The sequence below is a fragment of the Poecilia reticulata genome, chromosome 15, assembly GCF_904066995.2.
Source record: "Poecilia reticulata chromosome 15, P_reticulata-male-v2, whole genome shotgun sequence".
Lineage (NCBI taxonomy): Eukaryota > Metazoa > Chordata > Actinopteri > Cyprinodontiformes > Poeciliidae > Poecilia > Poecilia reticulata.
The window spans coordinates 23,019,206-23,045,401 of NC_088844.1; the positions used below are offsets into that span (position 1 = coordinate 23,019,206).

General features: G+C 37.5%; 1 protein-coding gene and 1 long non-coding RNA gene across 2 annotated transcripts; both read right to left on the reverse strand.

Moving 5' to 3' along the window:
- Window positions 1–1,070: 1,070 nt before the first annotated feature.
- Window positions 1,071–25,733, reverse strand: egln1a (egl-9 family hypoxia-inducible factor 1a). Its single transcript, XM_008430241.3, has 5 exons — window positions 24,708–25,733; window positions 8,131–8,250; window positions 3,005–3,141; window positions 2,860–2,927; window positions 1,071–2,778 (listed from the first exon to the last, which is right to left on the reverse strand). Exons 1-5 carry the CDS (start codon window positions 25,404–25,406, stop codon window positions 2,723–2,725), a joined length of 1,080 nt encoding a protein of 359 aa, XP_008428463.1. The 5' UTR covers window positions 25,407–25,733; the 3' UTR covers window positions 1,071–2,722.
- Window positions 8,258–14,296, reverse strand: LOC145555023 (uncharacterized). Its single transcript, XR_014091074.1, has 3 exons — window positions 11,714–14,296; window positions 11,554–11,619; window positions 8,258–10,501 (listed from the first exon to the last, which is right to left on the reverse strand). It is a non-coding gene; the product is annotated as an uncharacterized LOC145555023 (long non-coding RNA).
- Window positions 25,734–26,196: the final 463 nt, after the last annotated feature.

Below are 26,196 nucleotides of genomic sequence, written 5' to 3' on the forward strand. Positions count from 1 at the left end.
CGGCAGAGGAACTAAAGCTGCAACCAACGCATACCAGCTGAAACCCAAAACAGCCGAGAAAGTAAAACACAAAGATGTTATTTCTTCACTACATCCAGGCTCTAAATTCCTTATTGATAAGGTGCAAACTCTCAAGTGTCTTCTGTTTTTTTTGTTTAGTTTAGTTTTAATGAGGCATATTTAGCTTTTTTTTAGACTACCTTCCAGCCTTGACGTCATATCCAACAAAAACACATTTTGTCATCCAGCCAGTCAGTCTGAGACGAGGCACGGGCATCGTGCACAAACCTTAAAGGGGCAGCATTATGTGTTTTCCAGGCACATGGTGCCGTTTTATACCACAATTATGTAACTGCGTGACCTCCAGTTCTTATAAAAATGCTGCATCTACAGCCCTGGTAAAAATGAAGAGCCCACTGCACTGAACCCCATTGAAAACCTCCTGGTTATTCCAATAATAATGATTTCTGAACTCTTCCTAAGTTAAAACATTAGTATTGTTTCTAAATTAACATGAACTTGTTTTCTTTGCGTTATTCGAGGTCTGGAATCACTGCATGTTTTTCATCATTTTCTGCAAGTAAATACTAAATTTTTGCTTGGAATTTCAGAGACATGTCATAGAATAAAAGATCAATGTTCATTTTACTCAAACATATACCTATAAAAAGTAAAAGCAGAGAAACTGATAATTTTGAAGCGGTCTATCAATTTTTTTTAGAGCTGTATGTCAAACATGACTTGGATGAAATGTAGGGCCTTGGAATTGGGCCTCTGTCTCTTTAAAAAATGCTCTGACACGCCACCTTCAGGACATCATCACAACATGGCTCCTCCATTAACCCATTAATAAAGTTTTTTTAAACTGAAGTAGCTCATATAATGAGCTCAGAAGATGAAGTTACACCGGGTGTTTGCTAACTGCTGCTGGATAGTCTGAAGGAGCTGAGTGGAGGAGGACCTGTGCCCCGAAGGCGGGGCTAGGTCCGCCCAGGCGTTTTGTACAGCTGAATGGTTGCCATGGAGATTAAAGGATTTCTCCAACATGCATGAAAGAATCAAGGCAACACTCCAGGCATGTTTTTTATTGGAGAAACACATTATAACATGACGTAAAACTCAAAAAGTCTTAACATAATACTGCCCCTTTAAAAATAGCTAATTAAAACTCAAAACATCCTTGATGTCAGAGAGAAATGTAAGGTATCACTGCCCCTCCCTCACCTGTGGCTGACCATCAGTATGCAGAAACATTTGGGAGTGACTAGTGCTTTCTCCATCTGAAGCACATAATGGTGGACTACCACTTGCTTCTGAGCACTGCAGATCAGCTGGCTGAAAAGGGTAACTACTCTCTCTTGTTTACAATAATAAAAACATACAAATGCAGCTTTCTGCACCTCCCATTAATGTAGCGTTTTTAAAAAATATATTTTTAGAGAAACAGCCGATTAAGAGTAAATACCACACCTAATTAACCAGATATCGTTTGTTCAAATAAAAAATAAAATAAAATAAAAAATCTATATAGATTCTGACCATTCTTGTTTCTTATACTTTCATTTTTACTTTCACTTTTTGGTGTCTAATTTTTAGGGATTGCTTTTGTAGTAATCACATCATCTTATCACATATTATCCATCTCATATTATACTGTCCAAACATGGAGAAAGTTTTAACATTTTTTATATAAGTTACATACTGCAACTTTGAATTTAAACAAATCATGTAATGTAGTCCAATCATCTTGTCCACAGGTGATTTAGCTATGATTAACTCATAGCTAAATATTAGCTCAGCAGCTCATTGGAAAGCTAAATCTTCAAGCATTTTCTGTTTTTAAGAGTAGCCGTTTAAAGAAATCTCCAGATTAATTTCCATGTATGAAAACAAACACATTGCTATTATTTTTAAAACAACTCTATTTTTGTTTTGTTACAGAGAAGCGGTGCTATTTTCAGCCGCCTCTATCACTTCGTGTGAATCTCACGCCGGCTCATGCCTAGTTGAGACCTGAAGAGATTCGGCCACGGCAGCAGCGATTTATTTTCATCCACAGGTCCAAAATAAAAACAAAAACAAAATTGGCACAAACATAAAGGTGGTGTACACAAGTGTCCTGCAGAGGGCGCACTCTACTTTGTACTGAGCAGATCAAAGCAGGTCTCACTGCATCCCACTATGTGATGATGTTTATGTAAGTCTCTGCGTAACACGCTGAAGCTCCAAACAGTTCATGTTACTGAGCGAGACAGAAAAACAAGGCCATTAAAACCTGAAGCTGCAGATTTAAAACCAAAGCAGTTCTGGCAAAGATTAGTTTTTTTTTTTTTTTAATGTCCATGATTCCTGAATTTACTGGAAACTTACATGCATGATGAAGCTTTTCTATGAAACCCCTTGATGCGAGGAAAATAACATGAAAAGCAAAACACTGTACCTTTAAGAAATCAACAAATTATGAGGATCTAAAGCTTTTTTTGTTTTTAGTCAGCTCAGCTGCACTGTAGATGCATACTCTGTTAATAAGAAAAAAAAAGCATACAATCCCTTTCAGTACAATGTTATGACATTCACTGTCCAGATTAAGTGTAATGTAGATTTTATTTCTGTACTCCTATTTTGTTTTTTAAAGTAAATTAAGATTTTTCCGTCGGACACATGATCTCTTTAAGCCACTTTCTTAGGATAGAGCACTTAATGGAAGTTTGCAGTCGTCCTACTAGCTGAGATCCGATGATTTGTTGAGTTCGACTTTTACTCCCTTTTCTCCTGCACCTGCACACAAGAAGAGGAGCCATCAGAGGTAAGTCCAGGAAAACAATGAAGCAATAGGAGCCAAAAAGTAGTGAATCCTACCTGTTAAGTACTTTTCTTTAGCTCTGGCTCGCTCGTCTGCATCAAAATACCAGACGGTGATGGCATACCTGCAGAGAGACGGGGAGGAAACGAGGTGAGCCACAACATTAAAGCCACTGAACATAGAGTGCAGTCTCAGGCAGACCTTGTAGAGAAAGCGGGCTGGACTTCATGGGGGTTTCGCCTGTCTGACCAGAAGAGGAGCAGCCGGTCAAATTTTGGCTCTATATCAGCAAACTGGGCCTTTCCTTCAGGGAAGATTCGCAGCAGGCCGCCATGTTCCTGAGAGCAGAGGAGCATCAACATTAGACACAGCTTGGAATAAAACATCAACATGGCTCCCTAAATCACAAGTTACTGTAGAACATCCACATTGGACAAAAAGCAATTCGAACTGTGACGCGTTTCCCTTTCACTCAACTTGATAATGATTATTACTATATTATCAATAACAATGATAAATACTAAATAAATAAATAGTAAAATAAAAATAAATTTATGAAATAAAAAGAAATAATGGATTTCTAATACAATCGTAAGTTATCTCCGTCAACAGTTTTCTGCCAGTTTTTCCTTCCACTCAACTTTTCCCGAGCTTCTTCTTGCAATGACCATTTTGTCGCTCAGGTTTCAGTGATGATGCTGAAAATCTCTCCACTCAGCTTTTTTTCCCATGAAGAAAAAGTGGGTTTTCTTTTCCGTTTTTGGAAACATAACCGTTTTCATTTTCTCTAAGAGACAATTATTAACAAATAAACCAGGAATTTATGAGTCTCTGGATGTAATGAGTTCACTTTTGGAAGTAAATAACAGAAACTAACTTTGACGATAATTTTTTTAACCTACTTGTACCTGTAGGAGGTTATTAACGGACAGTCAGCCATCTAAACCAGATCAAAGAGGAGCGAGAACGTTTAAGGCAGAGCAACGCGAGGCTCGGAGAAAAGCCCAGGATAGGAAGCCGCAGCAGGGGACAGCTTTCCTGTGGAGGGATAGGAAGAATAACCCACAGGAAAACTGCTCTGGCTGGATAAAGGACCTGGAGAGTGAAAAAGCAGATTGCTGCAAGCCGGCTGCTTAAATTCTCACTTTGCTGATATGATAGGACCCTCTCTTCACACGCAAACCTTACGTGCTGAAAGCACTCACACCCTTCGGTGGGCATTTAATGTTATTCCCATTTGAAGCGCGTTGAATAGGGGGAATACCGGTGGTGTGACTACAGTGAATTAATCAGCGACGCTGGAATCTCAAAAAAAAAAAAAAAAAAAAAAAAAAAGAAAACCAAAGTTTAACACCTGTTTGACCTGCACGTAACTTGTGTGGGATAAAGGTCATGCAGGATAATTGCCATCATGTGCACAGATATTTTTCTTGTTCCTTTTCAAAATAATACATCTATCTTCTCTAAGCTAATACTTGCAATCAGATAAAAGCTGAGATGTTTGGTGATAGCAACACGGTAAAATCTGCCAGAGAAGTAAAATCCTGACACCCTCATGACATCTGAGAGAAGTTTTCACAAGAGGAAGTCACGTGCCGCCGTTGTAGAAACCAGTAGAGCTGTTTATCTTTTGCATCAAGGTTTACAGTAAATCAGGGCTCATTCTGAAAAACAGGGCCTTTATTCACCGCTTTACCGGCGGTTAATCATGTGAGCGTAAATGTACAGAACCAGAACCAAGCTAACATTTCCGTACGACAACAAACAAAAGAAAAACTCTACATTTTCTACTGGGAAAGTTTGGGATAGTCCGGAAAATCATACAGCTAATAACATCTGAAACTGAGGACAGCATTTGGATTTAGAAGCTTTTACTCTGACACCCCTTAAGAAAATCCAGTGAAACCAAAAACCTTCAGACGTCTCCAATAAAGACCTGAGACTGGGGAAGAAGTTCATCCTTCCAGCAGGACAATGACTCGAAATATTCAGTCAGAGCTTCATTAGGATAATTTAAATTAAAGCATATCCATGTGTTAGAGTAGCCTAGTCAAAGCCCACAGCTAAATACAACTGGGAATCTTTGGTAAGAGATTCCCAGACTCTCTCAATCCAATTTGACTGACCTTTGACAATGTTTCAAAAAAAGAATGGGCAAATATAGTATAAATTATTTTATATTAAATTATGAGGAATTAGCACTCTGTATTGATTAAAAAATTACTTTCCCACTCATTATAAATATTTTGTTTTGGCTGAAAATGGGTTTGGTAGAGGCACAGAATAGTCCAAGTTAAATCTCAGCTTGTTTTTCTCAAATGTTTCTTTTAAAAACATTTTTTAATGCAGTTTGGTCCAGTGCGAGTTAAATTCGTGTTACTATCTTGAGAGCGTTTTTAACTTTTTATGTCCATTCCTTGATTGGTCTTGTTTTTGTGCAGCACTTTTGGCAAACTTCCGTTTTTAAATGTGCTTTATAAATGATAATTTATAATACTGGACAAAAAACAAGTTTGTTGCACAGAATCAAGCTGCTCAACAAACGTGGTCTTGGCTAATAAGCAGCCGACAAGAAACCAGACTGCAGTTATTCATGTAACCATCTGTGATCTAGAGCAAAGTTCATCTAAAAGTCAGAGGATGAGCTGCATGAACACCGCAGATATCATGTAACAAACTGATTTAGTTAACACAATCCACACTGTAACTTCTGCAAGTATGACCAGAAAAAGAAAAACAGTCAAACCCAGTTTTTCTTGACCAATTTAGACAGAGAAAAATGATTTTAAAAATGTGACTTGCAGGCATCCGTTAGCTACTTTTACATTTAGTGATTTGACCCCAAAACAGGCCACATCACTTGTTTGCTGTTTAAAAGTGCATAGGTCAAAACAGAATGCTGATGCATCCAGAAGGAAAGCTATGTGAAACTCACAACCACAAAGTCAAAACAAAAGAAGTAAAGTTGGGTTAAAATAAGTTAGCCTGGACAAAAAAACAAAAACACAACAACTTGCAGGCTAATCATAAAAGTAGCGTTGAATAAGGAGCTTATATTAAGAAAATTTATGAATATACGACCAGCGATGGTAAAAACTATCGTCCAAAGTCAAAAAGCTGTTTTGGGTTAAAGGTCAGGCTTATAAAGAGATCAGGAAACTGATTTGTGTGCATGAGTCATGCAGATTGGAAACTACTGTTGATAATTTAACAAAGGTATGTGAACTATTACACCCAAGAATAAATATTCTGGGTTCCTCCCAGTATATCATAAGCCTGGCGGGCCACCAGGTTTTACTTGCGGCCCCACCAGGCTAAGCATTGCTTATTTATTTAAGTTTTTTCTTAATGTTTGCATTTTAAGACTTTATCATTGGTGTTGAGGTGTTAATCTTCCAATAACCCATTAATTACAAAGTGATATTTTCAAATTTCCTGTCAATTTTAAACATTTTTAACTCAAAAACACCACTGGCTGCTGAATGGATGACTGCTAAGCGCCCCAACCACTGGGCTCAGCAAGTTTTCTGGGGGAAACCTTGGATATTTGATACATATTTAAAATTCCTAAACCGGCCATGTTGAAACTAATCTGGATTACGGTCAAACAGTACTGGTAGAGACCTTTATCTTTGAAAATATGCTAAAATATTATCTGTCTGTTAAACATTTATGGCTGAAAAGGACAGACGTTTCATGGCTGCAACATTTTTACGTCTTTTGACACGTTGCATGGTATTATGAAGAACAATAAAATATTTCCAAGACTCTTTAAGCCAAAAGCATACAATCTATTACATCAGTAAATATTTATTTATTATTTTTCCACTAATCTGGCTAAATCCCGACCAACGATGACATATTCCTGTGCATCTGTTTGGAGTCGATCCCAATTCTTGCAACAACCGATCAGTATTTTCTTCCACTGTATTGGGAAACACTCAGAATATCAATAAACATATCAATAAACTGAGCTTTCATCTTGAGTATGTTTTGATGTCACTCTATATTCGTGGACAGAGCAGAGCTGGTCTGAAGCAACTCCTCACTGATTGCATCGCTGTTTTCTGTTTCTTTGTTTTTGCCCGTATCCATGGCAACGCTCATCAGCCTGGACACACTAGCAGGCTGGTGGCTGAAGTCTCTTCATCAGACAGTGGGTTTACGCCAAATCCCTTTCACCTGGTACCGTTCTGAATGTTAGTGGAAGATCAGTCCCATGCATCAACAACTGGTTACCACGGCGACTGAATGATTCACAATGATTCGTAGGCAGGACTTCCACCTGCTTAGGAGTCGATAAATTTGCTCTGACCTCCTAAATCTGAAGAACGTTCCCATGGACAAATTCACTTTCAGGCATCCTAAACACCTTCTTTCGTCATTATCACATCTTTTAGTTGCAATATTAAGAAATAAAAGAATAGTATGCATCTTTATACGGCTGCAAATAACAGTTATTTTAGTAGATGATTAATCGGGATAAAAAAATCCTGGAATTTTCTACAGATTTTCACTTAACCACTTAATGTTTTATGAAATATTAAAAATACATTAAAAGATGCAAATATTTTTTAAATTATAAAATAGACATTTTATTTTCTAGAATGAAGTAACATAGCCGACCTTTATTTAGTTTTACTATTTGTAGAGAAAGGTGTTTTTGTCTTGAGTACAAAATGTAGTTTTAACCTAATTGCTGCTCTGAATGGGGTTTTTTCAGCAATCTGTGTTTTTTAAACCCATATATTCTAATCAGCAATTAAATAACTAAATTAGATGATTATTTTAAATAATTGATTATTATTAATTGTTTCAACCCTATTTTTTGTTCTCGACTTGACTGAGGCATTTTAAGATGAGTTTAGATGGCTGGTGTGGTTATACAGGATGAATTAAAGTGTAGCCAAACTAATTTCATCGAGAAGAGTGTGATTTTATAAAGTAAAAACATATTTAGCTCAATCTGCACCAAAATTTCCAGAAAACAATACAAATCTACTCTTTAAACACATTAATGTGAATATTTAGGGAAAACAAACAAATATTAGTCTCTAGAAGATTTCAAACTAAACCCTGCTTTTTATCCAAGCACACATCAAACCCATCAGAACCTCTTATTTGCAAACCACACAGGAAATTTGCCATCTTGGATTAAAGGTGCCATTTTTTTTTTTTTTTTAGGGATTTTGCATTCTTCAAAAATAAACATCTTCCGTCTTGTTTTAATTATAGAATATTAAAATTCTGACATTATTCTACAAGTATATAAACAAAACACTTTGCGAACTCTCTAGAAAAAACCCTGATGGAGCGTTTTCTCATACCTTGGCATTCCAATCTCTATTAAGGTAATATATGCATGTGACACAGCGTCCATCGCCGTTGGGGTTATCCACATGGCGCACATAACCTGTTCCGTTCCCAGGGTAACAGGCCACCATTGCCTGAAGAGAGAGTGATGGAAAAATGTGATTAGTACAAACAGAGCACCACGGAAACCAGCAGTCACCTGTCTTCAAAATTAATGAACATAAAGGTGGAAAGTCAAGGCAAAAAGTATGCAAGTGTGAGTAAAACTCAAGTCAGCATGTTCAAAGTCTGAAAGAAGAAAATCTACTTTTTTTTTTTTGTTCATTTTTCTTCACCTGAAGATAAAGACGAGCACGGGCCACATTTACCCAGCTGCCCCATAATAATCTTTTGAAACATTTGAGAAAATAAACCAAGGATATCATCCTGCATGACTTCCCTTTGCCCTTTCCTGCTGTAGTAAGACTTCCATTATCTGCTTGGGAGTTGGCAGTGAAAGCCATGAGTTCTTGTATATTTCTTGGAATAAACTGCATACTGAATCCTGGCTCTGGTGAAGTACAAAAATACCCCGCAGGAAAACGAAAACGCACAAGTAATAACTTGAACAGTCCCGGACTAACAAGAAAATAAAATACATTTATTTAAATATTTTTAAACTGTGAAAAACAAAAAGCTTCCATAAGGAAATGAAGGAGAAAATAAAAGTGAATAAAGTTGCATCAAATGGATGTGAGCAGTGGTTCTTAAGCATTTTATCACCAGAGAATATAAGATTTACAAATACCGACGTCATGGCAGACATTTTTAAAACAGTAATACTAAAGGATTTGGACATTTTAAGCTTTTCATGCTTTGTTAAAATACAGATGTGGTGTTCTTTACTGGGTTGGAAGATGAAAGGTTATTTATATTCTATTTTAACTAAAAAATGGAAATGTTGCAGTTTGATATGGGCAAAATAACCCATAATAAACTGGACATCATAATCCAAAATGGCTGCCTTTAATCGAAACAATAGTTTTATGTGCAATTTTGACCATTTTGAGCGCATTACATCTTTTATTCACAGCACTAAGCAACCTCTTCAAAGAATGTGTTTCCTACAGTGTTGTTAAAAGATGCAGAAAAATATATTTTTACTAGTTTATAAAGTACATATCTCTGAAATGAACATCCATTTTTCAAAGTTGGAGCTTGATATTATTCTTAGAAGTCTCAATTTCTGAGAAAATGTTGAAACAAAATTAATGTTTATTGGTTTGTGAGAGGGTGAATTTGCATCATCATCATCATCATATTACTTGAAAATGACAATATTATTGTTTATCGCAATAATTTCTGGTACAATTTATTGTCCAGGAAAATTTGGTATCGTGGCAGGACTTCAGACAGACATATAACCACATATAAACAACTTTAAAAAGTGCAACAAGGAGGCAAATGCTAAAAGCAATGATAGTTTTTAAAACTAACACGAGGAGAAATGGTGTCAAGTAAGGGAAGACTTTCATTATATTTACAAAAAATGGTCTCAAAAAATGCCAATTTTATTGATTATTCCAATCATTTCTGGGACAATTTATCGCCCAGCAAAATGTGGTATTGTGACAGGCATACGGACAGACATAAAGTCACATAAGAACAACTTTTAAAAAGTGCAATGACCAGTTTAATTCTAAAAGTAATTAAGAGTTTTAAAAACTGACATGAAGAGAATGGTTTTAAGCGAGGAAAAACTTTCCTCGCAACTGGAAAGACCCAACAGTCGCTCTGCAACTTTTTCTGGCATCTCATTAACAAAAAACTAAAGGAGCAACAATTTGAATGGTTTGGAGATGCTAAAACTGCTGTTTACCCTGACAGTAGTAGGAAGTGCATGGCTAAATACAGCAACAGTGTCCGAGTTGAAAGTGGATCTTAGGTGACTGGTAAACGTGCACCAACACAAGCAGATCAGCCCTCATGCACTGCAGCATCAACAGTGATACGGCGGGCAAAAGGCAAGTCGGGCCACATTCTTTCAGGACCTTGCATCAACATAAACCATAGCAACATTATTATAAACAGAGTAAATCTCTTCACTGTTTCTTCTTGAGTAAAAAAAAAAAAGAAAAAAAAAGACATTATCGGTGTATTGAGCATTTGAAAGCAAAAGCAAAATGTGTGCAGAAAATGAAAGGATGAGTTGGATTTTAAAGAGGCCCTCCAGTGAGAACAAGCAAAGTCATTCACATCACACACGTGCACACGTCTCCATCTTATTTCGCTGCGCATCTGATCGGAGCTGCTTGCGTCAGTCGGCATTGTGCTCACATCTTCGGAGATGCAGGTTACCGCTGGAATGCACGATATCAGGGCCTTCAAAGCTGGAGAACAACAGATCTGCAGCATAAAGAGGAGGAGGGGGGTGGCTGCTCCAACATTTAAAAAAAAGAGGAGAAGAGAGGAGAAGAGGGGTGGTTCTTGGAAGAAACTACTTCTGAGTGAGGCGCACGCACAGCCAACAAAAGGGCTTCCTGTGTGTAAAAGGCAATACAGTAGGCTTTTTTTTGTTTTGTTTTTGTGAGTAAAAGAGAAGGGCAGAGAAAGAGGGGCACAGACAGTGAAAGCAGAGGGGTGGGTCTCCAGCTCACAGGGAGGATTGAACTGCTGCAAACTTTGACTCCTGGCCTCCCTCCAGAGGGAGCAGTATTTTAATGGTTGTGCTACGTGCAGAACGTGAGGAAGGTTGGCTTATCCTCCGCTATGTCACCCCTCCCACTCCCAACTGCTGGGCTCACGCTGCAAGGCTAGAGATGGGTCAAGTGTGGATTCAGATGTGTGTGAGGGCTGTGTGTGGGCCGACTTAAGGTGAGAGACAGAGAGAGAAGGAGAGGGAGGGCGCGCTTCGGCGGACACAGCCTTTCACTGCATCTAAAGGGAAAGCTCATATTTAAAACACACTTATCTGCACTAGCTGGGGGTTTTACCAGAATCTTATTAATTATTAATAAAAGCTATTTTTCTTAACATATTTATTTTCTCGCTTTCTTTTCTTAAAATTAAAATTTCAAAAAGCGGCTTTCATTTCAATTATTATCTCTTCCCGTGTTGTACGATGGAGTATTTGGACCAGGCTATAAAAAGTTTTGTTTAATTACAACAATATTAGAGTAAAGTTTTGACGTGCTGACGTCACTGAACTACAGAAACCCAATGAGTGCATTTCCAAAAATAAAATTTTCAAAAAAAATTTAAAATTTACTAATCGATAACCCTGATTACTATATAACATGTATTACTATTTATTATGAACTTGCTGGGATTTTTTTATGATCAACTTTCACATCTTCACAAAAAAAAAAACAACAAATAGAAATGCACACAAAATATGCGTGTTCTTAATTTATTCACAGAAAATACATGACATGCTGCTATTGTGTGGATATGCCAACCTGGTATGAAGTGCTGTTAAATTCCAGTTTGCCTTTCATTTGATCTGGTCATGAGAACCTAACAAGCTGAAGCACACAGAAGAGACACATCTTAAGATCAAATCCTCATTCAGGTAGGAGCAAAAACTTCGATAAAGGCACAAAATATAGAGGAAGGTACATTTAAAACATTAGTGTCACTATAGATGTTAAATTTCTTGGACGGCTCAGACCAATCCTCCATCTCAACTTGAAACCTTTGCTGTCTGCTGGATATTATTCCCTCTCCGCCCCTGACCTTTATATCCACTTGCGCTCCCATTCTTTCAGCCACTTACTCTTCCGCGTTCCACTGCGGCCCTCATTAAGCGGCTGACCTTGCTCCTCATGTTGTTTGTTTACATTCCACAAGCACAGCTTCAGAGGCCAACTGGTGTTTACGTGCAGGGAATGGGAGGAACAGAGGTCACCAAACCAAGCTCCGAGGGGCCTTCAATGAGGCCAGAGCGGAGGCAAAGACCGCCATGAAGCCATGTCAACTCGGTGCAAACATGATCAGCAATCATCAAAAAGAAATAGTGAAAGTAATAATGCAGTTTACATGATACAGATCAGAAAGTAAACGGCTCATTTCTCCTTTTTAACTACCCGACTTTTTAGGGCATTTTACACCCAATAGTTCAGTCGACTCGGTTTGATTGGGAACTGAAGTTGTAACATTTGTTACATATCCAACTGCTATGGTTTGCTTTTCACCTCCACGCCTATTAGGGCTGTGTAATAATATCGATTTTGCGATATATATCGATATTTTCTTTCCTAGAAAAAAATCGATATTCATCCGCAAGTATTTTAACATCCAACTGTCACCTTGCTCACTCACCGCTTGCTTCACCAGGAGAGTGATTCGGTCATCAGGCTTAGAGTGATTCCTTCAGATGTTAAGTGTCAAGGTTAAAAAGGTATCAAACTATTCAGAGCAGGGTACTTGGTGCACTTTATTTACTTTACAAATGGATGTAAGCTACAATTTGTACTGTTTCAATTAAAAGAAACATGTTTTCTCACCACTTCTTTGATTCATTTTGTCCAGCTGTCGACTTTAAGTCTGTGTCCATGTCCAACCAGAGCCAGGTATTGTGTAGCTGGTGCTTTTAATCCGTTTTCAGTTAAATCAATTCAATCCAACTCTATAACTGTCACAAAATGTCACCAAAATCACTGTCTTTCTAAAATCTTTCAGAAAATCACAAAAGTGTATTGAATTGTATCGTTTGCTGAATATCGCAATATACATCGTATCATGAGCAGAATATCGTGTATCGTATCGTAATATTATTGTATCACTACAGCCCTAACGCCTATGGTGGTGCTGCACCAAGAATCCGCAAAGGAAACGGGACGGAAACCTCTGAAAAAGACAACTTCCTTTTTCATGAAATGTAACAAAAATGGAGTTGCGTCAGATTTCTCTGTTGTCGTTTGTAAAAATCCACGACTCATTTCTCCCTCTAATGTTAAACTTGCATTTACCCAATATACCTTGCGATTTGAACCACTTCCTTCTTTTGGAGCAGCCTCTGGTCCAGTTAGCATTCATATGCATTCGAACCGCACCAGAGTTCACTTAAATTAAAAACACTTTAGAAAAAATACTACAGAAAAACATGGGCAAATAAACCAATAAAGGGTTAAGCACTTCAAAGGGTGACATATTTAAGTAGGCTGAGAAGAAATATTAAATCATGCAATGCAGGTAGTTGGTGAAATGGCCCTGAGCCATATAAAACTATTTATAAGAGTCAAAGTGTTTTTTAACAAAAAAACAAAATTTTCCAAAGTTGATTGTGCAAATCAATTTCAACCTAGAGTTCGTTCCAAAGTTAGTGACTCAATGTCAAATATAAAAACTGTCAAATGAACTTAATTACCATTTTTTGCTGTGACCAAACTGAAATGTGCGTTGTTGAATTTGAGTCATTGTATATTACCGGATTAAACCAATTATATATTTCTGTACATAAACTCGGTCTAGGAGGTAAAGTGAATACCTCCAACCTGATTACTTGTGATAAATTTAAATGTTTATTTAATAGAGAAGGTTCTTTTATAATTATTATGGTGCATCAACACAGCCATTTAAATTAATGCCTCTCTAAAATTACTTTCTCCAAATGCTAATCTGTCTATTAAACTTAAAACTGGACAGCAAATGTTTTCTGTTAATGTAACCAAAGTTTTTTTAATTTTAGCCGAGCAGAATCAATTGGGGAATAACTTTACGGACTCACATTTGTTTTAACTCATTAACAAACCAACATCCAAACACAACTGACCCGATCACTCCTGAGGACAACCCGATCGCCAGAGCGGTATCAGTTCAACGCCCTGCATCCACTGATGTGAGCCATGGACCGGGGTGTGGCGAAATGGAAAAGCTAAAAGGGATCTGCTCACTTCACAGCAGAGATGCTTATCCAAACACGGAGCACAAACAGTTAGGATTGAGACCTTGCAGCAGGGAGGAGTGTGGGAATGAAGACGGTTCAGGTCACAGGCTGGAAGACCTTGCTGTTTCATGTGACGGTGTCGCCTTAAAGGAAATCCCCGTTTAAAGAAATTACCTACTTTACCCATGTAGTGTTTACAGTTGGGTTTGAACAATAGGAGGACATATATTGGCATTACTTTTGAAATACTGCAGTAGAAATATGCTCTAAAAGCAAGTCATTAATTTACCAAACTCACAAAAGTTAAGATAAGCTGATTATCTTAATCAGCTTATCTTATTAAGATACCACATAAAATCATTATGTGGTATAAACCCAATCTAACAAACAAACAAACCGTGTTTCCACTCTGCTTCTTGTTTAATCTAGAAAGTGTTATAGGTGTAGTGAGAATATATAAGACCAGCTTCTCTCCATTTTCTGAAGAAAATCATTCCTCCACAGCATGATGCTGCCACAATCATGTTTCACAGTTTTGGTTTCATTAGAACAAATCAATTTACTCCACATCTGCTGAGTCCCTTTGAGTATGAGTTTTGTTTTCCCAACAGTGTTTTCTTTGTTGTCACATTTTCCTAAAAGCCAGATTTGCACTGTACACACAACTAACAGCCAAACCCTCTTGACAAAACCAAAGATTTGAAACTCTGTACCTCCTCCAGAGTTACCAACAGCCTCCTGACTCCTTCTCTGATTATGACTCTCCTTGGAAACTAAAACATCAGTCATCATCCTTATTAAGGCTACACCAGTTGCGTTTCTATTGACCATACAACTGCACAACTTGACATATCAAAACAAAAAACTTTTTTGATTTAAAAAAGTGATTACGCTATGATTAGATGGTTTATTGACTGTATCAAAATTGGTATATTTAGCAAAACTGCAATGAAAACTTTTTTTTTGCATCAAACGAGTTAAATGATCAACAGCCAGATGTTGCCACTGGTGCAAACCACGAAGAAGACAGCAGGAAGTAGTTGGAGCATCGTGCAGTGGTGTGTTCTTTTCATGACATCGTGTGAACAAATTTATTCAAGTGAGCTTTTAACCGTTTCTTATTTAATGGAAATGTTGCAACTGTGAAATTGTATTTTCCAACGCAGTTTTTCAGACATTTGTAATGGAAACGCAAATACTAAATGACTGATTACAGACCATGTAAAAGGAGACAGCTTGACTAATTAAAAAATAGCTGTTATCTCTAAAGAAGCGAATGGCAAATACGGAAAATATTTTCAGCAATAAGCACTTGGAACGTATTAAAAAACTTTATCCTGCTTTGGACAAGTATCCACAGAGCATGATGGTGCTGCCACCATGTCTCATCATAGGCACAGTGTGTTCATGGCTGATATGCAGTGTTAGTATTATGCCACACAGTCTTTTTTTTGTATGTAGGCCAAAAAGTTACGTATTTTATACTTGACCAGATGTCAGTCTAGGTAGATTGGCACAATTTGGTAGGTTTGCAGTAAGGCTGGACAATTTATTCAAGATTTATGTCTATCAGATTTTGCCTGTATGCAATATCAATACTTTAGAGAACTGCATGAACTGCAATATTCATATTAACTACTTATATTAACGTACCATGCATCGTCCCCACAATATCATCCCTAACCTCATTTTTAACACTTAGTAATAAGGGAAATTCCCAAGGTGGATGTTGGTGTTGCATGTTATTTATGGATATCACAACAGAGGTGACTGAATACAAAATGCACACCACTAGTTTCCGATGTTTATTTAAAAAGAAATGCTTAAAAGCATCCTTTTCCTGTCACTTAATAATTATGTACAAAGTTTCCCCCAGAAAACCTGCTAAGCCCGGTGGTTGGGTGCTAGGGCAGTCATTCCTCCAGCGGCCCGTCGTGTTTTAGAGATAATTTTTTTTTTTTAAGTTGACAGGAAATTTGAAAATATCACTTGAAAATTATGTGTTATTAAAAGATCGGAAGATTAACACCTGAGCAAAAACTATAATCTCGTAAAAAATGCAAACATTTTAAAAAAGCTTAAAAAAGAGGCAATGCTTAGCCTGGTGGGGGCACAAGTAAAGCCTGGTGGCCTGCCAGGCTTGTAATACACTGGGGGAAATGATGTACTACTTTGTGTTAAGTCTATCACATAACCCCCCCCCCAAAAAAAAATAAAAATAAAAATCAAGCTTCTGTTTGTAACGCAAGCAAAATTTGAAAAAGTTTAAGGGATATGAATACTTTACATCTTAATGTGCTGCAGTAAAAAAAGTTTCATCATGCTTCTATTGCTCTGTCCTCAGCAACAAGGGGGCCAATAACAAAAAACAGACACCTCTGAAGGTGCAACAACCAATTAATTAATCCCAACAATTAATTAATCCTGAATGCATAAACCTGCTCTGCTTTAATTCACCACAAACTAATATTTAACTTCGAATGCAATTAAGGATGCTCAGACTGATCCCTCTGATTTATGGGTAAAACAATAAGCAGGAAAAAAAGTGGCACGCAAGGTGCTCCAAGCGGAAGGAAAGCTTTAGCATAATGTACGGCTGGCTCCGGTGGGAGTCGAGTGCCATTACAAGACTTCCTTCCCTCTCCATACCCTCTACAGCTTCAGGATTTAGGTCAACGGTCAACTTCCGTATGAAAACGCACTTCCACGCCTCGTCTGTCACATTTAAAATGACAAAAATAAACACGCAGTCACCTTCGACCCACAACTCAGACATGAGGGCAAGGATTGTGTCTAGAAGTGTCTCACTTTCCTAGTATTATCTTTAAGACTTCACGGAAAATAAGCTCTGTTGTGCAACATGCCAACATACCAGAAGTAGTCATTGGGTCAAACGGCATATTTTCTTGTCATTACAATTAGGGAAGAGTAAATGAAAAAAACATCTTGGAGGATTTGATTCCTTTTTTCAGATCATTGATCCGATGACTCATTCATTATGTGTCAATTCTTCTGCGAGAAAAAAAGAAAAAAAAGATGCTGCAGTTCATTGCTATAGTTATCCTCAAGTGTTTCCATTTATCATTACATCACAACCACAAAATTCAATGTATTTTACTGGGTTTTTACAAAATAACTCATAATTGTGAGGTGAAAAGAACTGGATACATGGTTTCTGAATTAAAAAAAACATATCTAAGAAAGTCATGTAGCTTTTCTATTTCATTTCATAAATATGCACTTATTTGTATTTACCCGTCGCATAAAATCCCAATAAAACATTTTGTGGATGCATGTAACAAATTTTGGAAAGGTTCAAGACATTAGAATATTATTATTGCAAGTCTTGGTGTATTCATTTATAATAACTACCGGTAATTAAGCTTTCACAAAATTCTTGATTTTCATGCTAACTGTATTTTTAGCAGCAGATAAGCAGATATCTGTGCTGAAACAACCCAGATGCTAACGCTACTCCACATGCTTTTATGTTGCAGACATGGTAATGGATGCATTACTTCAGGATGCGTCTTTCAGTAAGGCTGTTAGGGGAGTCAGAGGTCACCTTCTGCTTCAGTTTGGATTAAATAGGTTTCTGCCAAATAAAACATGATCACTGTAGTGCCTTTGTAAACTACTGCGTAAGAAAAGTCCAGGAAAATTCCTGCAAAAACGCATGCTAGACAGATTTGTACTTGTTAACTAGAGTCAATTGGAGAGTCTTAAAAGTACAATTTGCAGTTTGGCAAAGAACATTTGCAAAGCTGTCCTGAAGTCGCTCCGCTTTGAGTCACTATGCTGCTGATAAATTACACCTTGATTTATGCCTTAAAACCCATAAATAAAGATGCACTGGAGCTAGGGCAGTCATCCAGCTGCCAGCCGTGTTTTTGAGTTAAAAAATGTCTAAAGTTGACAACAAATTTGAAAATATCACTTGATAGCTATGCATTATTGGAAGACTAGAAGATTAATGCCTAAACATCAACTATAAAGCCTTTAAAAAAAGGAAATAAAAAATAAAAAAATCAAGATAAATCAACAATTCCAAGAATGGTGGGTACACAAAATAATTTCTATTCCCAATTTTCATTTCAGTTTCATATTTTAACTGCTTTAAAACCAAGTTACTGGATCATGAGATTTGTTTTCCAATCTGGTACGCTACATTTAAAATCCACTCCACCAATACATTTGCTTTACAGATGCAGCCCAAGACCCTAACCGCTATGAAACCATGGGTTCTCCCAGTGTATTATAAGCATGGCGGGCCACCAGGCTTTACTTGTGCCACCACCAGGCTTGGCATTGCTTATTTATTTAAGTTTTTTTAAATGTGTGCAATTTTTACCACTTTATAGTTGGTGTTCAGATATTAATCTTGCACATTCATAATTATGAAGTGATATTTTCAAACGTTATGTCAACTTTAAACATTTCTTAACTCAAAAACACGACGGGCCGCTGGATGAATGACTGCTGAGCGCCCCAACCACCGGGTTTAAAAAGTTTTCTGGAGGAAACTTTGTGAAACAATATGAGATAAATGCTGTATTGGTTTGATTTCACTGTTTTCAATCACATTCTGAGCTAATTTTATGCCATGGACGAAAATGTTTCCTCAGATTCGAGCTCCTGTAGAAGAATGTCGTCTACATAAACTGCCCAGGTTTCAGCAATCCAGTTGAAATGCACATAATAATCCAGGTCGATAAAATGGTTCCGGGAGGATAATTACTGGAGGAAAAAAAACAAACATTCAGGAACTCATAGTGGAAACGTGCCTTAAGTCTTTGTTTTTGTGGCTTCAGTGCCGCTCCAGTTAGAGTCTGAAACTTGAGTCACCATTTCTGCCAGGAATCGGCCCATGCTTGCACATTTCAGAGAAGCCGTTCTCACTTCAACATGGAGGAAGGTCAACATTCTATATGCACAACAAACATGTTGTTTATAAAATCTTTAAACTTCCTAATAATATCATAATGGACACAGAAAGCGGCCAACATGCAGGGAAACGTCTGTGGAATGTTATCAAGTGAGAAACGGAACCAAACACAATGGCATTAAATACAGTATATATTTGGGCAAAATCTTTTCCTCCCGTCTCTTCCAATCTGAAATGTGCTGACATTGTTTCGTGTTCTTTTGAGTCACTGATAGTCATGACTCATAATTTGTGCAAGTCATGCCGTTTTTTTGCCGGTCATAGTCCAAGCCGAATATTTGCCAAAACAGTGAGGAAGTAAAGCACAACCTGGAATGATGATTCCAGCTAGAGGGGATCAAACTAAATAATATATAATAATATCTAAAACATATCACAATTCCTAGTCCTGGGAATTCTGAAATGATTAAAAATGCTAAAAAAAAAATTTCAACTGAAAATGAGTTTTAAATTGTACAGCATATCGCATTACATGTCCACTTGGCCACCACATAGCTGTCTTATGATTGTTCATATTTTAATGTAAATGCACTTTGTATAAGAACAAAGTCTGTAGCTTTGTTTTAAGGCAAAGTTTTAGAGATTTACATGCACTATAACTGTAAAGTCTGTATTTTATTTTCAGTCAAAACGCAGTGCAATATGTTAAACTGAAGTCTGCTTAATTTTTGTAAATTTATATTTTGAATAATTTTTTTTATTTATTTAATGTCAGGCAGCTAAGCTAACCCAATACCCGTAACTTAAGTTGCACAATTTGGTCCAGAAACCTATTTTTGTTTAAATAAAAACATATGAATATGATACATTATGGAAAATGATTGGATTGTTTTAAATAAATATTGTTTTTGCTTGTCAGCCACATACAGTTGAAACCAACTGCATGTGGTTTCAATACAGTTGGTATAGGGAGAAAAAAATGTAATTCCCTTCACTGTCTGAAGTTAAATCAGATCAAAATTCTTTTTTTAAGTTAGCTAGAATTACCAAAATTATTTATATTTGCTAAATGCCACAAAATGTTTCTTGCAACTTTCCTTGAATTCAATCGTTTACATATATTTGGTCAGTATCAGAGATAAACTGTCTTTAAAACTTTGAAAATCATTTCTATGTTTTATCATGAGTATAAAAATCGGAATCAAATCTCTTGTGTTTCTTGAATATATTGTGGTTTTCAATTTATAGTTGTGTTTAGTGATTTGCTGCACTTCAGGACCTCCTTACTAGACACACAAAGAATCACATTTCTGTCTGAAAGTTTTACGTTTTATTTCTTAAATTTAGAAATCTTTAAAAAAAAAAAAATAAATCAGGAAAAACTCAAGCTCAGAAGCAAAGATGGCTTCTGTCTGAGTGTCCTTCAGGTTTTCTTTCCTTTACAGACAAAAATAAAGTAGAAAGTATCTGGGAAAGGTATATATAACAATAATTTAATGTATTAGACTAGCGGTTCTCAACGTGGGCGGTACCGCCCCCCAGGGGGCGTTCAGAGGACAGCAGGGGGCGCTGGCGGACATTTTTACAAAAGGGGGGCGCTGGGATGCCTTTGGGGCGTTTGGCGAAGGTAAACTTTACACCTTATATCCACAACAATACCAGTTTAGACTTTGAGCAACTTGGTAAAACTGTATTGTGTAACATTAAATCATGCTTGACTGCAACGGTATCGATGGCAGCTCTTCTTCTATTCAGTGTTTGTAGCTTCATGGCGCAGCTCCGCTCCGCATCAGTTCAGCGTTACAACGGCTGAGGACGCTGCTGTGATTCACTTTGTCTGGTATTTATGTAGGCTACATATGTTTAGGCAGTTCTGTGATCATGTCAAAGCAGCAATTTATATTAAAAAGTGTTTTATTTCCAATTGAAAGCTGCCCGCTTCCATGGAAGGACAACAGAAAATCAAACATGTAATTACTAAAATTACGATGCCCTCACTTTGTATCCCTCTGAAAAATGAACCCATTTAAATAAAGAAATAAAGAAATCCCTCCATGAGTGACACCACGATAGAGAGCGTTCATTTTATAGCGTTAACAACGGCGCTGTAAGTGGTCCGGTATGAAATGGGGGTGATAGAACAACACAGCACTTTTAAATTTCAATAATCAGTCATTGTTTCCGTTGTTTTAAAAGGTTTATGTCAGTCTGCCTTTTCCCCATCGATACGTTTCCTGACCGCCCTAAACCTTAGGGGGTAAAAAAAAAAAAAAAAAACGCTGAGCACATTGCGCAAAACTCTGAAACAGGAGAAGCGGGACATAAAAAGGAGCGACGAACTAGATGTGAATTATGGCATAAAAACGGAGAATCCGAAGCTGAACAGTGAAGAATCAACACATGATGTGAAACACATGATGATTAGGAGGCGCAGCAGGTGATGAGTGAAGATTACTGATGGTCAATAAACGATAAAATAAATCTAGCAACAGGAAAGAAACTAGAGTGGACATAGCATTAAAACAAGAGAGGATAATATTAATCAAAGAAAACTAAATGGAAATGAATGAAAAACAAAATGCAAGAATAAACTAAGAAACTAAAGTAAATACAGAGGAATAAACTGGTATGGCAAGACCTTTAGAGCAATAATTAATACAGAGACTGTATGGCAAGAATAAACAGACACTATTTCCAGATAAAAGGTAAAATAATATTGTTGAAGTGCCATGGGCAGGGGCGCAACTACACATTATTCATGAGGATGCGAAAACATAAATCGGCGCCACCCCCCCACGAAGGACCGTAGAAACATACGCTCGCCTCCCCCCCAACCCCCTCCTCCAGACGCCGATACGTTTAGGGCAAAACTCGCTACATTTACCCCGTTATGTGCGCGAGGTGAAGGAGCGTTACGCGCGCTGAGGTGTCCGGAAAACATAATCGTGCGTCGAATCAAAACATCTACAATAATGATAATAACATTAAATAATAAAATAATTGTCAGTGCAAGTAGTCTACAAATTCTTTGGTGGGGGGCGGTGAGGGACCTGGATAAAGGCTAGGGGGGCGCTGACCCGAAAAAGGTTGAGAAACACTGTTTTAGACTGTCGTCAGCTTTTTCTCACTTCTCAAATGAAGAGTTCAACTCGCACATGCAGAGTTTCCCTGTGAGAGGTGGAAGAGGAAAAGGCCAGGAGCTGCTCTGTTCCTCCCGGGTTTAGTCTCAAGCGAAGAGGTCAAAGTGACCAGATCTGGTTAAAAAAAGCGCTGCAGGTAATATGCAACCCGACAACCAAGAAGACGCCAAACCAGCTTTGCTTCGGCCTGATCGGAACCACAGGAAATCTTACGTTGTTTTCTTAGAAACAGCCTCAGAGAAAGAAACACAACCTGGTCAGTGCACTTTGAACTTTGACAACTGAAACGTTCCTCTCTTTGTGGGACGGCTCCGTCTGACCACTTATCTGGTTGTTGTTCATTTGAACAGCGGGACACCTTGCCTGTGTTGGACTGGGTCAGTCAAATATAGAGCAACATTCCTGTAATTTATTCACTGCTTTAACCAAAATCAGGCTACAGTTTTCTAAATAGTAACACCTTTAATTAGAGCACTATTTCAGATTTTTCCGCACTTAAATTTTTACATTTTATGTCTATTTTCTACATTTAGGCTGTACCATATATTATAACAACACTAGTAGCGTACATCCATGACTCTTTTTGCATCTTTTTGAGCTTTAGCGTCTCATCCAATAAAAACATACACCCTTAAAATACTTATTTTTAGTTACCTGCATGTTTTTTTAGTTTTTGGGGAAACGTTACAAATCTCTCCCACTGACATCAAATCAGGAATAAATTACTCTAAACTGCATAGAGATTCTTTAAATTGCATCTTTAGATCTTTAACCTGACCAAACTAAAAAAGTAAAGTTGCATTACGAACGACTTATCTAAATTAGAGCATCAATCAACCGGATGCGTCTGGATGCAATTTTGTTTAGTTTAGTAAAAAAAAGGAAGAAAAAAAAGCAAAACATTTAAACACTTAAAATATATGTTTTGATGTATAAATAAAAAAATCAAATTTTTACAAGTTGTTACAGTGATCCACTTGGTATTAAATTTTTTTTTAGTTTATTTCAAGTGCAATGGGCAAGGAGTCAGAAAAAATGGAGAAAGAGATAAAACATTTAGAATAAAGGGAGATAAGAATATTGGATAGAAAAAAATTATAGAGAATGCAAGAAAACATCCTAAAAGTCTCCCCCTACACCTGCAGAAAGAGAGAAAAAACAGAGAGTGGAGACACCACAGTGACTAACAACATATGCAAACACCTTTAAATGAGGGCAATCCTGTAATTTCTTTTTTTTTTTTTTTGTTTAGACTCAAAACTATTCGATCCATAAAGAAATCAATCGCATTTCTTTCTTTTAAGTGTTGGATAGCACCTTCAGAAAGAAAATAAAAAACAAGCTTGCAGGTCAAAATTCAAAGAAATGCATCAATCAATTTGCCACAGATTGAAATCAGCCAACATAACCAATTGGCAGGTTGAATATTAAAAAATCAGATTCCTTCCAACTCATCAAAATGCTTTAAAAATGAACAACTCCCCTCTATTTTTTATTATAAACACATAAATCAAGAGCAAATACTTTGATGCACTTAAAACAAGACTATTGATATTTATTTTTTTCTGTATTCAGCAAAATTGCTGTGAAAATTGCTACATAAAGTCAACTGCCTGCTATTTCATAATTGACAAATAAAACCAAAAGCCACAGTCAACCAAGAAAAGCTTGATGGGTGCAACTGAATTTTCCCTTTTGATTACCGCATCAACCATTCACCTGTTGAAGACTCAATCAGTAAACAAAATGACATGAAGATGTACCAGTAAATCAATTTGTCCCTCATCTATTCATTTAAATCAAGAAAACATGGAGAAAAAAAGATAAATCAACCACTGCTATGTTGAACCACATTTCAAAGAACAAAACTCAGTATCAGCAGGTCGGGCTTATTAAAGATCGGTAATCAGCGATCAGTCAGAAAACTACAATCAGTGCACCCTTACTTTTTTATCGTATGTTCCTTAAGAGAAATAAAAATGAACAAAAATAAAAGAGTAGGAAATTAGTAATAGCCAAAAGAAAACCTGATTGGTGCAACACAATGTTGATTCTGTTTCATTTAACTCTTTATAACAAGGGTGTCAAACTCATTTTCGTTTTGAGCCAAATCAAGATCATAAATGCTCTTAAAGGCCCGGTTGTGCCAGAATGTATTGATAAAACCTGTTAAACTGTTAAAAATATAACTGAATTATTAAAATTAAAAAATGTTGAGCATCTTTTCAGTGCCTCTGAAATTTTTACAATTGTTTTTGTAATTTTTTGCAATAAAAATCAAAGTATTTGTGGAACTAATTTGGAAATATTTGCAATATTTGCACTTATTTATGACGGTAAATGTGACTTTTTTATTACTTGCTGTTTAGAGCATGGACTATAATCTGACATATTAAGGCTGACGCAGCTGCAAGAAAATGCAGGGACTGATTGATATAATTTGGCAGTAAACAGATAAGAACTGTATTGACTTGACTGATAACATAATATTTAACCAGACTTAATGTTTAGTTTAGAATCTAGAGAGCCAGTTTTGAGTTATAAGTACATTATGAATAAACCAGAATGATTAGTGTACATCTAAGTCAGGGATGATGCATTTTAAGTGAAACACAACAGACCCTGATGACTGCATGAATGTTTCTGATTCAATTAATGATGACGATGTGTGTGTGTGTGTGTACCTGCTGTCATACTTACTTTTGTCCTTCCATTTATAGTGTAGTTCCCCAGTTTGCCATTACAGTGTCTGATTAAATCGTCCATCCGACTCATTAGGAAGCTGATCTTCTCGCAGTTAGACTCTGTCCCGTCTATCCACGTGATTTTGTCCCCTCGGATGTCTTTAGTGGAGTCGCTCTTCTGGCTCACCAGCTGGCCGTCTGTGAACCTGCCCGTCTTGTACAGAGACTTGACGTTCTCCAAAATGCCCTGTCCGGTGTCTACTCCTAGGAAGTTGTCCACCACGCAGATGCCGTGCTTGTTCATGCAGGGGACGATGCACTCCGTTGCGAGTTTCTGAGGGGAGAGGCTGGTCTGGCCGTTAGGCGTGGTGGGGGTGTTAGACCCCAGTTCTCCTGGTCCATCCTCGTCAGCAGGTGCTTCTGTGCTTGGAGTTGGTGGTACCCCTGTGCAGGGGGTTGCAGAATCCCCCTGCTCCGTGCTTATCTTTTCTCGTTGTTTCCTGCTGTCCCCCGCCGACGGACCGTCCTCAGGATTCTGTTTCGGCTTGTCCGCCTCCTTACAAATCAGCTTGTGTTTCTTCCAGTCCTGCTTCTGGTGCTCTTTGCTGCAGTAGAAGGAACTCCGGCACCGACCGCACTTTAAAAGGTTCTCCATTCTTCCACAAAGTTCACAGACCTGTCTGTCGCGGTCCAGATCGCTCTGCTGCTTCTCCATGTTGGGAGGCTGCAGCGGGGTGTACTGCTCCTTTAAGTCCGATCCTTCACACGCGCCCTGCAGCTAACCGTCAACTTTGGAAAAAGACCCGCTGCTTCTGCCTCGCTGCGCCGAGCGAAGCGGGGGAATAAAACTCAAAAAGTCGGCATTTTACCGGACTCATTCCGTCTCCACGCGGTCCTACCAATGAAGTAAGACAACAATGTGCTCCCACGGACGAGTATTGAGGGGTGGGTCGAGGTCTCCGCGAGGCATTTCAACGGGCTAGCTGTTGATATCGCTGTGTTGCGTGTCGTAGCTACGTGTGTACTGTTAGTCACTGACCCAGCCCACCGTCACGTAGGAAAACAAGCTCCGCCCTCAGCGCTGCCTTCAAGGGTTGACGGACAAATGCATTTTAGAGACACGTGTCTCCAAAGTTAAACCGAAATGAATCAGTAATACTCGTTTATTCTATAAATCTATTCAAAGTAGCTTTATTTTCCAATACTTAAAAAGTAATGGAGATATACAATTTGTATTTTATTTCAGCTTCAACAAAGCTCAATGTAAGTCCTGGAAGTCCGACTGGAATGCATCAATATGCAAAGCATTCAACTCATGGATAACACAATAATATATAGCTAACTGCAAATTTTGACAAATGCATTAGCCTACAACCAATATTTTACTAAATAAATTAGGTTTATTTAGATTACTCCTTTTGTTAGAACAGAATAATCATATTTTAAAAATGTGCTAATTAATGAAATGCCAACAAATCTTCACATTGATTACTGAGAACAGCATG